Genomic DNA, 13106 nt, shown 5'->3' on the forward strand with positions numbered 1-13106 from the left:
CATAGCTCATGTGGTGAAGGTGGTTGGTATGACTTTACTTGTTGAAAGCTTCAACTACTAACTACACAAGGTACTAATTCAGTTTGTACTCGAATCTTTGGCACTTTATGTTACAATCATAATTTAAATACCCAGTCGGAGAGTGTAAATAGAAACCCTTTCACTTGGGCCGGGGCTTATCGAGTCGGATTATCACGTGGTTAAAGGTAATACTGGATCGAGATAGGTATGAGGTATACTATCGTGGATTCATTTCAATCCCAATATGGTCGGACTGGGTAAGCCCAGACCTTGGGGATAGACAGACGGATACATAGCTCATGTGGTGAAGGTGGTTGGTATGACTTTACTTGTTGAAAGCTTCAACTACCTACTAACTACAAAAGGTACTAATTCAGCTTGTACTCGAATCTTTGGCACTTTATGTTACAATCATAATTTAAATACCCAGTCGGTATACTATATTTCCGCAAACTATCATGGCACACAAGCTCAGGGAAAGTAATGGTCAAATACAGAAATAGGAAGCTTTCAATTAGAAACTCACCTTTGTTTTTAATTTGAAACTGTCACTCTAAAGTGGTAACATCTTTACTTTCCATTTTCCCCATCCACTTAAGCTAGATATTAAAGAGTTGATGTCAATGGACATTTCAATTTTTAATTTTTTAGAACAGATGACTACAATATTCTTTATATTCTTCTGCGTTCACTCTTTTATTTTTCCTCCACAATTTTTTACATAAGAAGTCTCTTCACTTTTCTTTTTCATTTACATAAGTCTCTCTCATACCTTCCATGATGCATAGGTTCTACTTTGAAGTAAAATCTTCTAGGGCGAAAACTAAGAATCATAAATATCCAGAAGAAAAACTACACCAAGCCTTGGCTAAAGCTGTCCCTAGCGAGTTACAAATTACCTGCCCGACCTTCCTATTTCCCTATATGTAGCCTTCCACTCCAGGTATACCCTCCTCTTCTCTTCAGGTTTGTAGCTATAATTTTTTAGAACAGATGACTACAATATTCTTTATGTTCTTCTGCGTTCACTCTTTAATTTTTCCTTCACAATTTTTTATATGAGAAGTCTGTTCACTTTTCTTTTTCATTTACATAAGTCTCTCTCATCCCTTCCATGATGCATAGGTTCTACTTTCAAGTAAAATCTTCTAGGGCGAAAACTAAGAATCATAAATATCCAGAAGAAAAACTACATCAAGCCTTGGCTAAAGCTGTCCCTAGCGAGATACAAATTACCTGCCCGACCTTCCTATTTCCCTATATGTAGCCTTCCACTCCAGGTATACCCTCCTCTTCTCTTCAGGTTTGTAGCTATTCGGGAAATATCCATATGGATAAGGCTATAGAATGTAAAGATATACGTATACCTACTTACCTACTCATAATATTTCCATACAGGATGTTCTTTTGTAGGTATACTTTGAATTGTAAAGAAAATTTTATTATATCTGAGTTACTGAAAGCCCTTATACCCTCTCTCCTCGGTAAGAGCTTTTGAGGCAAAATTTATAGGGGATCTTTTAAGGCTACTCTTGAGAAGGGTATACTTTGAATTGGAAAGAACGTTTTATTATATCTGAGTTACTGAAAGCCCTTATACTAGAGGAGGAGAACTATCGATAGTCGGCGCCATCGATAGTTTTTTTTTATTACATATTTTCCTTGTTTCTAAAGGTCTTCTTCTCCCCTACTCTTGAGAACAACCGGAATTAAAGTCACCTTACCAATCTACTGTAAAAATGAACAGATTCCAAAAGTGGCTCTCTGAAACTATACCTATTACCTATTACGAAAATGTAAGCAGCTTGAGCCTCTGATACTAGCAGAATTTGACGAACTTGGAAGGTCACCCGTCCAAATATTCATTAGGGCGCTGCATACTGCGAGTTGCACTTCTGAGAAATATGGGGTGAGATTCATCTTGAGAACACCCTGTAAGGATGTAATATTTTAGACAAATAAGAGGTACATAGGTATACTTTGAATTGCAAAGAAAATTTTATTATATCTGAGTTACTGAAAGCCCTTATACCCTCTCTCCTCGGTAAGAGCTTTTGATGCAAAATTTATAGGGGATCTTTTAAGGCTACTCTTGAGAACAACCGGAATTAAAGTCACCTTACCAATCTACTGTAAAAATAGGGGATTTTTTAAGGCTACTCTTGAGAACAACCGGAATTAAAGTCACCTTACCAATCTACTGTAAAAATTTCAAAAGTGGCTCTATAAAACTACCTATTATTACGAAAATGTAAGCCGCTTTAGCCTCTGATATTAGCAGAATTTGACGAACTTGGAAGATCACCCGTCCAAATATTCATCAGGGCGCTGCATACTGCGAGTTGCACTTCTGAGAAATATGGGGTGAGATTCATCTTGATAACACCCTGTAAGGATGTAATATTTTAGACAAATAAGAGGTACATAGACAAGATATATGTTTTCTCGACCTTTAGCTCTTCGTGTAACGAGGTACACAGACAAGATATATGTTTTCTCGACCTTTAGCTCTTCGTGTAACCAGAAAACTCAATAGAGAAAGTATAGATTGAAATTTTTTACATCTTTTTTCTAAAGTAGGTAAAGAGGACGAAGAAAAGTTGCTATTTTACTGAAACTGAAATGTGTACCTATTATGTAGTAGGCTTCAAGAAGTTGAGTATGCTGTATTTCTAGAAAAGAGACTACTTGGTCGAAAGATTAAAAATAAAATAATACATAATAATACAATTTAGGAAACAATACACCAAAATGACATTGCTTCTTTCTAAGCAAGCTTAGATTCATGAAGAATAGGAATTCCCGGTCCTCGGAAGTAAAAAGGACCCAAATACCATTAGACACAAATACGGAGGGGGGGGACTTATATCCCTCCTAGGCAATGGTCATTGTGCTATGATTTACTACAGGGAACTTGTCACATGTACGCCCTCCCTAATATCTCATCTACTCCACCTTACCCTACATTCCCGTATTTCACCTTACCCCACTCTCCCCTATTCTTTTTTTTTGTTTCTTAGAAATAGGAAAGTTTATTCTATTCTCTCTCTTTCTCGAGTTGTAAGATCTTGGGCAATATTTCATTTGACCTTTTTTTCTCTATCTCACTTTCAAGTTGTTTTATTCTTCTAATATTCTTTCTACTTCTTCTTCCTGTTCTTCCTGAAGCACATCTTTACATGTTTGATGGTGTTTGGTTCGGCTTTTTTACGCCACCTAATATCTGAAGGTTGCTTTACAGTTTCAATTTTTTCTTGACAAAACATGAAGACTACTTCAGAAAAAAGCTCTTTTACTTTTGCTGCATTTTCATTAGGACTGAAAATGTTAATTTATTTTTTCCTTAATTTACAGAGAGGGAGAGAGAGGAGAGGGGGAGAGAGAAAGATTGAAGATTAAAACAAAGAGATACAAATGAAACTTTTCCTGTAGAGGTAGGTTAGGTACCAGTCTTTCGGAAAATTTGGACAAAAGCCCACTTTACCGGGCTATCTGAAAGTTGCGAGCTTTTGAACCTTAAATGTCGACAATTTATCTCAATTTTGCTTTCTCTGATAGTCGAAAGAGAATTCCTTTTCCAGGTTTGATAATTGTCTGAAGGGCACTGTTCCAAAACGATTCCGTTCTTTAATTTAGAGGAGATAGAGAGGTAGGTACATAGGCAGTACATAAATACGTAGATAAATATCTACAAAAGTACAAACCTATACTTCATCTATTTATAAAAAATAAATAGATCGAGAACTTTTTTAGGAAGTCAGGAATTTGTCATACAAGGTAGAAGTCTGTAGTAAAGTAAATCAGTACCTAAGGTGAAGAGAATGGTATTTGTGGAAGAAAATTTCACCAATTGTACCCCCTCTGGCTCGAAATTTTGGAAACCCCTATTTTTTGTTCAAAGAATTCATCATGTATTTCTAAAGATTTTCATTGTAGAACTGTTAATGGAACATAGTAAAACATTTTGTTGTTTTAGACGTTCGAAAAAGCTCTGACTCTTGGCTTCCATTCACGATTTTGAATTTTTATTTATGTTTAAATTCAGAAATTTCGTCCAAACTGAAAGCTTAGGGGACTACTCAAGAAGATTTATTTTAAAACAATACGCTTTTCATTTACAGCAATTAAAACGTCTGGGGGGAAACACAAAACTTTGGAACGAATTTCTTTGTATGACCTTTACTTTGTTTTCAACATATTTCCATCCAAAAGATTTCATAGTGTAGGTATAGGTACCTCGAATGGAATGAAGCTAAATCAAATGATTTAACCTAAAAAAATCCAGTTAATCAAATTCTATGCCTGGCCTCAGTTGAAATCGAACTCACACCCTCCCGATTATGAGACCACCGTTTTAGACCAGTGCTCGCTCTCGGCTCCTCAACTTATTTTCGTCACCCTCTGGCCAAGATTTGGCACAGACTTTTCTGATGAGTTTTTTTTTTTACCTTTTATTATTAAATTAGAATTGGAATCGGCCCAAATTTTCAAAATGAAAACCCTCTGTCCTGTTTCAGGCACTTCGGTCCCAATTCGGCATCTTTCCCTGAGGAGTTTCATGCCAGAAACCAACAGCTATATGACATACGAGGGATCTACCACACATCCTGGATGCTGGGAGACTACAGTGTGGATTATCTACAACAGACCCATCTATATGACCAAACAAGAGGTAAGGAGATTTTTTTATGCAGAGGGTCCCGGGTTCGACTTTGAAAGTGAAAAGATGTACTTTTTTTTAGTAATTGTTAGTAAAAAAAATCTATTTGCATTTTTTTAATAGATTAACCAATAACCATAGTAACCATGACGTATGATTTAGAGGACATCTACAGAGTGGACATGCTACGACACAGATGACAACATCCATCGTTGGAATTTCACATTGGCGTCCCAGCTTGGGATGTCTTTCTGTGATTTCCTTAAAAAAAAAAAATAATAATAATAAAAATCTAACGAAAACACCCTGATACTCCCTTAACCAAAGACATTAGGGGCCCTTTCCTGGCTCGAATTTTTGGAAACCCCTATTTATTGTTCAAAGAATTCATCATGTATTTCTAAAGATTTTCATTGTAGAACTGTTAATGGAACATAGTAAAACATTTTGTTGTTTTAGACGTTCGAAAAAGCTCTGACTCTTGGCTTCCATTCACGATTTTGAATTTTTATTTATGTTTAAATTCAGAAATTTCGTCCAAACTGAAAGCTTAGGGGACTACTCAAGAAGATTTATTTTAGTTTACAGTTTCAATTTTTTCTTTACAAAACATGAAGACTACTTCAGAAAAAAGCTTTTTTACTTTTGCTGCATTTTCATTAGGACTGAAAATGTTAATTTATTTTTTCTTTTATTTAAAGAGAGGGAGAGAGGGAATCTGGAGGTTGGTGGTTCGAGTCCAAGTCATGTCATAAAATTTAGCGTAGTATATTAAGTGGGGAACGACATTTGTGACAAGCATTTATGCTTAACACAATTAAAATTCCTTCCTTCCAGTTTCAATTTTTTCTTTACAAAACATGAAGACTACTTCAGAAAAAAGCTCTTTTACTTTTGCTGCATTTTCATTAGGACTGAAAATGTTAATTTATTTTTTCTTTTATTTAAAGAGAGGGAGAGAGGGAGAGAGAGAAAGAGGCAGAGGGGGAGAGAGAAAGATTGAAGATTAAAACAAAGAGATACAAATGAAACTTTTCCTGTAGAGGTAGGTTAGCTACCAGTCTTTCGGAAAATTTGGACAAAAGCCCACTTTACCGGGCTATCTGAAAGTTGCGAGCTTTTGAACCTTAAATGTCGACAATTTATCTCAATTTTGCTTTCTCTGATAGTCGAAAGAGAATTCCTTTTCCTGGTTTGTTAATTGTCTGAAGGGCACTGTTCCAAAACGATTCCGTTCTTTAATTTAGAGGAGATAGAGAGGTAGGTACATAGGCAGTACATAAATACGTAGATAAATATCTACAAAAGTACAAACCTATACTTCATCTATTTATAAAAAATAAATAGATCGAGAACTTTTTTAGGAAGTCAGGAATTTGTCATACAAGGTAGAAGTCTGTAGCAAAGTAAATCAGTACCTAAGGTGAAGGTTTGTTAATTGTAAGAAGGGCACTGTTCCAAAACGATTTCGTTCTTTAATTTAGAGGAGATAGAGAGGTAGGTACATAAGCAGTACATAAATACGTCGATAAATATCTACAAAAGTACAAACCTATACTTAATCTATTTATAAATAGATCGAGAACTTTTTTAGGAAGTCAGGAATTTGTCATACAAGGTAGAAGTCTGTAGCAAAGTAAATCAGTACCTAAGGTGAAGAGAATGATATTTGTGGAAGGAAATTTCACCAATTGTACCCCCTCTGGCTTGAATTTTTGGAAACCCCTATTTATTGTTCAAAGAATACATCATCTATTTCTAAAGATTTTCATTGTAGAACTGTTAATGGAACATTGTAAAACATTTTGTTGTTTTAGACGTTCGAAAAAGCTCTGACTCTTCACAATTTATCTCAATTTTGCTTTTTCTGATAGTCGAAAGAGAATTGCTTTTCCAGGTTTGTTAATTGTCTGAAAGGCACTGTTCCAAAAGATTTCGTTCTTTAATTTAAGGGGAGATAGAGATAGAAAGCTAGGTGATTTAATATTATACTGCCTGCGTACTGCGTAGATCATCATGTTCAAATGGAGAACTTATTCAACTCGATAAACCAGTTGGTAGATACAAATGCAACTTATAGGTATTTTTGTACAGGGAAGAAATCATTAACATATTTGATCAGTAATTCAGTGCCTGAGGTAAAACCCCAACTAAGGCGAACAAAATAAATATGTATTTGTGGAAGGAAATTTCACCAATTGTGCCCATCTGGCTTGAATTTTCGGAAAGCCCTAATCTCCTATTTAAAGAATTCCCCTATTTATAAAGAATTCCATAGTGGAACATTGTAAAACATTTTGTTATTTTAGATGTTCGAAAAAGCTCTGACTTTTGGCTTCCATTCATGATTTTGAATTTTTATTTATGTTTAAATTCAAAAATTGCGTCCTAACTGAAAGCTTAGGGACTACTCAAGAAGATTTATTTTAAAACAATACGCTTTACATTTACAACAATTAAAACGTCTGGGGGGGGGGGGGGACTCAAGAAGATTTATTTTAAAACAATACGCTTTTCATTTACAGCAATTAAAACGTCTGGGGGGAAACACAAAACTTTGGAACGAATTTCTTTGTATGACCTTTACTTTGTTTACAACATATTTCCATCCAAAAGATTTCATAGTGTGGGTATAGGTACCTCGAATGGAATGAAGCTAAATCAAATGATTTAACCTAAAAAAATCCAGTTAATCAAATTTACCCCTTCTCTCTCTCTCTCTCTCTCATTGTTATTTAGTTACGTGTTCAACTCGTTACCCATTGTCATATAAGGACGTGACAACACCTTGGTCGTGGTGTTTCTCTCTCTGCTCTCTTCCTCTCTCGTCTTCCCTTTTTACCTAAAATTCTCTTCTCTCTCCATCTCCTTCCTTTTCTCGTCCTTCTCTTCTATGCACATTTTCTCTCTCTCTTTCTCTCTCCTAGTCCATGTCTTTTTACATCCTTCGACTTTTAACCCTCTCTCCATTCTTTCTTTCTCTTTTGTTTCTTTTTCTTCCCTCTTCTTCATCTCCCTTTTCTGTCTTCTCCCAAAACATCTCTTTTCTTCGTCTTCTCTCCCTCTTCCTCCAAGTTCGACGTGTTTACTCGTTATGTTTCCAATTCACGTTCCCCTCTCTCTCCCTCTCTCGTTCTCTCTTTTATTTTAAAACAATACGCTTTACATTTACAACAATTAAAACGTCTGGGGGGAAACACAAAACTTTGGAACGAATTTCTTTGTATGACCTTTACTTTGTTTTCAACATATTTCCATCCAAAAGATTTCATAGTGTAGGTATAGGTACCTCGAATGGAATGAAGCTAAATCAAATGATTTAACCTAAAAAAATCCAGTTAATCAAATTCTATGCCTGGCCTCAGTTGAAATCGAACTCACACCCTCCCGATTATGAGACCACCGTTTTAGACCAGTGCTCGCTCTCGGCTTATAGTGTTTCGTCTCCCCTCTTTAAAACAAGCCTTTATTCAATTTGAAAACAAACGAGAGAGAGACAGAGAGAGAGAGAGAGAGAGAGAGAGAGAGAGACAGACAGAGAGAGAGAGAGAGCATTGTTTCTTATTCTTTCCATTTTTTTCTCGCTTTCTCTCTCCCTCTTACACTGGAAGTTATTCTCTCCTCCTAATCCCATACGGTCACCCGTTTAAAATCTAACCGTGTTCGACGTTGCTGAACTTTGGTTATCCATACTGAAGCATAAAACACATTACACATCAGTAAAAGCATGCTGCCTTTCCCAGACCCACTTAGACTGGGTGGTGAGATTCATGCGAGTACTGAGTAGCGATTTAGCGAGTAGCTGGTTGTAATTCCAGAAACAAGGTGATGTAAAACATAAGATGCTCCTAAAAAAAAGCTTACCCTCTCTGCCTATCTCTCTCTTACTCCCTTCATTTCTTATATCCCCCTCTCTTTTCCTTATAGTGTTTCGTCTCCCCTCTTTAAAACAAGCCTTTATTCAATTTGAAAACAAACGAGAGCGAGAGAGAGAGCATTGTTGTTTCCTATTCTTTCCATTTTTTTTCTCGCTTTCTCTCTCCCTCTTACACTGGGAGTTATTCTCTCCTCCTAGTCCTATACGGTCACCCGTTTAAAATCTAACCGTGTTCGACGTTGCTGAACTTTGGTGATCCATACTGAAGCATAAAACACATTACACAGTAAAAGCATGCTGCCTTTCCCAGACCCACTTAGGCTGGGTGGTGAGATTAATGTGAGTACTGAGTAGCGATTTAGCGAGTAGCTGGTTGTAATTCCAGAAACAAGGTGATGTAAAACATAAGATGCTCCTAAAAAAAAGCTTAGAACCTATATTAGTACTAAGCTTTTTATAACCTCAGCGGTTGAATGACTGCTCCTCACATGCAAAGGAAAAAGGAATGATAGTAAATGAACGTAAAATGCCATTTATTTTGGGAGTTTTGTGCTATGCTTCAACATCTTCCCAATACATCGTGCAAAGGCATAAAAACTTTCGGAATAAAAAGTTACAAGTTTTTTTTTTCGTCAAACATGTCCTTTGTCTCTTGGTACGACGCGACATAACTAGGCGAAAGTTCTAGCTCATTGTATGCACGTCACATTTGTTTAATGTCGAAATAATAGGCGCTAATAGATTTTTTTTTTGCCTGTTATGTAGGTAGCAGGCACCTAATGATGGCGAGATAGGGGGATGAGAGAGAGAAGTTATATTTTTAGCCTTTAAGTCACGATAGCTTTTTGGAGAAGTAACTTTTTTCTTTGTACTTTATTGACTTTGATTTTTTTTTGTGATACAGATATCTGTATATTTGTATAAGATACCTTAGTACAAATACAATGTGATCTTCAATGTTTGTTATTCATTTTTAATGCAGTTTAGGAACGAGGCTATTTGCAGATTACAAATATAACACATATCCCAGTATAGTCCTTGAAGAAATTATTTCTCTTCAAGAAGAGTGTATAAATACCTAGGTACATCAATTAATTTCAAACAAACAAATAAACAAACTACTTTGTTTCTTTTTGTTTCAGCTGTACGCTTTACGGAGGCTCAAGCAAGGTTCTGAAGAGCAGCCGAAAGCACCTCTAGGGAACAATGTGCGACCTTTGCAATTCATACACTCCAGAACTGTGCGTACCAATATTGACTTCAAGCAAACGTTGACCCAGGTGAGATTAAAATATGGGCCGGAGTTCGTCCACTCAACCATTGATGTTCTAAAGTGGGATCTAGAGTTAACACTACCACTTGACTCTACTACCACCCATTAATTTACATTTACCTTTTTTTTCTAGTTAAGCAAGGTCTTTTTACTGAATTGTTAGTTGTATGTATTATTCTTTAACCCATCAAATACACGAGACCTTGTTTAGACTGCTGGGGTAAAGGGACTTTTCAGTCCTATTCGGGCAGGATAAACAAGGTATATTCTATTCTATTCTACCAAGCGCTAGTTACCTAGTTCACTGAGCTATGTATTAGTTAATTTAAACTTCAATTAAACATTGGTTAATTAAACAAGACCAAAGGGGATTTCCAGTCCCTTCTCAGTAGGATAAACAAGGTATATTGTTTTATTCCATCAAGCTTCAAGTTTGTTGGTTCACTGAGCTATGTATTAGTTAATTTAAACTTCAATTAAACATTGGTTTATTAAACAAGACCAAAGGGGATTTCCAGTCCCTTCTCAGTAGGATAAACAAGGTATATTGTTTTATTCCATCAAGCTTCAAGTTTGTTTAAGCTTCAAGTGCCTTCTTTGTGGGGACGCTAACGACCTTTGGTTGATTAGAAGAAATTTCACAAATCGGAAATCGCGGAAAAAAGGAAGAAATAAAATTTATTGAAATTTCCACCATTAAGAGAAAGAGAAGGGAAGAAAATCCCCCCCCCACCCCCTCCACACTTTACATTTTTCGTTTAGGTTAATGAAATTTGAAAGATAAGAGCGAGTGATAAGAGGTTTCTCTCTCCTAGTCCATGTCTGTTTACATCCTTCGACTTTTAACCATCATCTCTCCATTCTTTCTTTCTCTTTCCCTTTTGTTTCTTTTTCTTCCCTCTTCTTCATCTCCCTTTTCTGTCTTCTCCCAAAACGTCTCTTTTCTTCTTCTTCTCTCCCTCTTCCTCCAAGTTCGACGTGTTTACTCGTTATGTTTCCAATTCACGTTCCCCTCTCTCTCCCTCTCTCGTTCTCTCTCTCTCTCCCTCTCTCTTACCCCCTTCTTTTCTTATATCCCCCTCTCTTTTTTTTATAGTGTTTCGTCGCTCCTCTTTAAAACAAGCCTTTATTCAATTTGAAAACAAACGAGAGAGAGAGAGAGAGAGAGAGAGAGAGAGAGAGAGAGAGAGAGAGAGAGAGAGAGAGAGAGAGAGATCCCCCTCTCTTTATAGTGTTTCGTCTCCCCTCTTTAAAACAAGCCTTTATTCAATTTGAAAACAAACGAGAGAGAGAGAGAGAGAGAGCATTGTTTCTTATTCTTTCCATTTTTTTCTCGCTTTCTCTCTCCCTCTTACACTGGGAGTTATTCTCTCCTCCTAATCCTATACGGTCACCCGTTTAAAATCTAACCGTGTTCGACGTTGCTGAACTTTGGTTATCCATACTGAAGCATAAAACACATTACACTTCAGTAAAAGCATGCTGCCTTTCCCAGACCCACTTAGGCTGGGTGGTGAGATTAATGTGAGTACTGAGTAGCGATTTAGCGAGTAGCTGTGTTGCTGAACTTTGGTGATCCATACTGAATCGTAATACAAGACAGTACACAGTAAGTGTGGCTGGGTGAAGTAGAAAATGAGATGCTACTAAAAATAAGTAAAAATTGGACCGATTGCAATACTTTCTCATTACTAGTATAGCTGCGCTATACATTAGTAATAGCCAGCAAAAAAAGCTTGGTATGCTTTAACGGTCAAAGGACTGCTCCTCATATGCAAAATTATGATACATGGTAAATAGACGTCAAAAAGTCACTTATTTTAGGAGTTTTGTGCTATCCTTTAACATCTTCCCAATACATCGTGCAAAGGCATAAAAACTTTCGGAATAAAAAGTTACAAGTTTTTTTCGTCAAACATGTCCTTTGTCTCTTGGTACGACGCGACATAACTAGGCGAAAGTTCTAGCTCATTGTATGCACGTCACATTTGTACCCTCTATTTACTTCACACTTAGGAAAAAGTATGGGTGGGTAGGTACTACCTAGATTGGGTGTGAACTGTTCAACAACTTTTCTGTTGTTTTTGTTGGCTTTAGCTTTCGCCGAATGCTGTTGGCAGAGTAAAGAAAAGACATCTTTTTGTATCTGCCATACACTGGGGTGATGCTTTTTGTTGTTGAAGCGGCTTTAGCTTTCGTCGAATGGTGTTGGCAGAGTAAAGAAAAGACATCTTTTTGTATCTGCCATACACTGGGGTGATGGTCTCTATTGTACCCTCTATTTACTTCACACTAAGGAAAAAGTATGGGTGGGTAGGTATACTACCTAGATTGGGTGTGAACTGTTCAACAACTTTTCTGTTGTTTTTCTAGTTGTAGCGGCTTTAGCTTTCGTCGAATGGTGTTGGCAGAGTAAAGAAAAGACATCTTTTTGTATCTGCCATACACTGGGGTGATGGTCTCTAGCCATGTTTAATTGGCTCGTCCTGAACCGCAGTCAACCATCGTGAGGACTTGTGCTTATTCTTTTCAAGCAGAGAGAACCCTTCTAAACAGCCAGCTAGCTAGGGTGTTTAGGGTTAGCTGTTCTCCTCCTTGTTTATTGTCCCACAGCCAGACGCTAGTCTACTCTCTGTTTAACGTCCCCTAGCCAGACCTTTTCAGGGTTAGCTGTTCTCTTCCTTGTTTATTGTCCCACAGCCAGACGCTAGTCTACTCTCTGTTTAACGTCCCCTAGCCAGACCTTTTCTCTTCACTTTTATCACTAACATGGGGAAAACAACTCCGTTTTTATTTCATAGCAAGGAACAAGTGTTACATTAGGCGCGTGTGTTCTGTGTCATAGCATGTCCCGTGGTACATAATTATGTCCTTCATCTGATGGGCAAGAAGAGAAGTAATTATTTCTCTTTTAGGTGTTGGACCAACACGAAAACACCAGAAAGCATTTCGTTTAAATAGTTACAATCGTAATACGAGTGCAATTTTCTGGTCAACCGTGAGCATCGAACGTGGAACCTTCTGCATGGCAAGTAAGCGGTTTACCACTAAACTGACCTTCTTTGTTTCTTTGTTTTCAGCTACCATCTGGAGGAGTGACAATTATGCAGAACCGCAGTACACCTTCTAAGTCCAGGTTGATTTCTAAATTCTGGTCAACCGTGAGCATCGAACGTGGAACCTTCTGCATGGCAAGTAAGCGGTTTACCACTAAACTGACCTTGTTTGTTTCTTTGTTTTCAGCTACCATCTGGAGGAGTGACAATTATGCAGAA

The 13106-nt window shown here is 37.0% G+C and overlaps 1 protein-coding gene across 1 annotated transcript; it reads left to right on the top strand.

The window, feature by feature from the left end:
• The first annotated feature begins 4529 nt into the window (after nucleotides 1-4529).
• LOC113465718 (carbonic anhydrase-related protein 10-like) lies at nucleotides 4530-12930 on the top strand. The gene is made up of 3 exons (XM_026820485.1): nucleotides 4530-4693; nucleotides 9701-9891; nucleotides 12912-12930. Exons 1-3 carry the CDS (start codon nucleotides 4580-4582, stop codon nucleotides 12928-12930), a joined length of 324 nt encoding a protein of 107 aa, XP_026676286.1. The 5' UTR covers nucleotides 4530-4579.
• Nucleotides 12931-13106: the final 176 nt, after the last annotated feature.

The sequence above is a fragment of the Diaphorina citri genome, unplaced genomic scaffold (assembly GCF_000475195.1).
Source record: "Diaphorina citri unplaced genomic scaffold, Diaci psyllid genome assembly version 1.1 scaffold151, whole genome shotgun sequence".
In the NCBI taxonomy this organism is placed as follows: Eukaryota; Metazoa; Arthropoda; class Insecta; order Hemiptera; family Psyllidae; genus Diaphorina; species Diaphorina citri.

What these genes read in the sequence shown, in the direction of transcription:
- LOC113465718 (XM_026820485.1), top strand. Translation starts at nt 4,580, where the DNA reads ATGCCAGAAACCAACAGCTATATGACATACGAGGGATCTACCACACAT. An exon ending in TCTATATGACCAAACAAGAG is followed by an intron (nt 4,694 to 9,700) that starts GTAAGGAGATTT and finishes TTTTTGTTTCAG; the next exon opens with CTGTACGCTTTACGGAGGCT.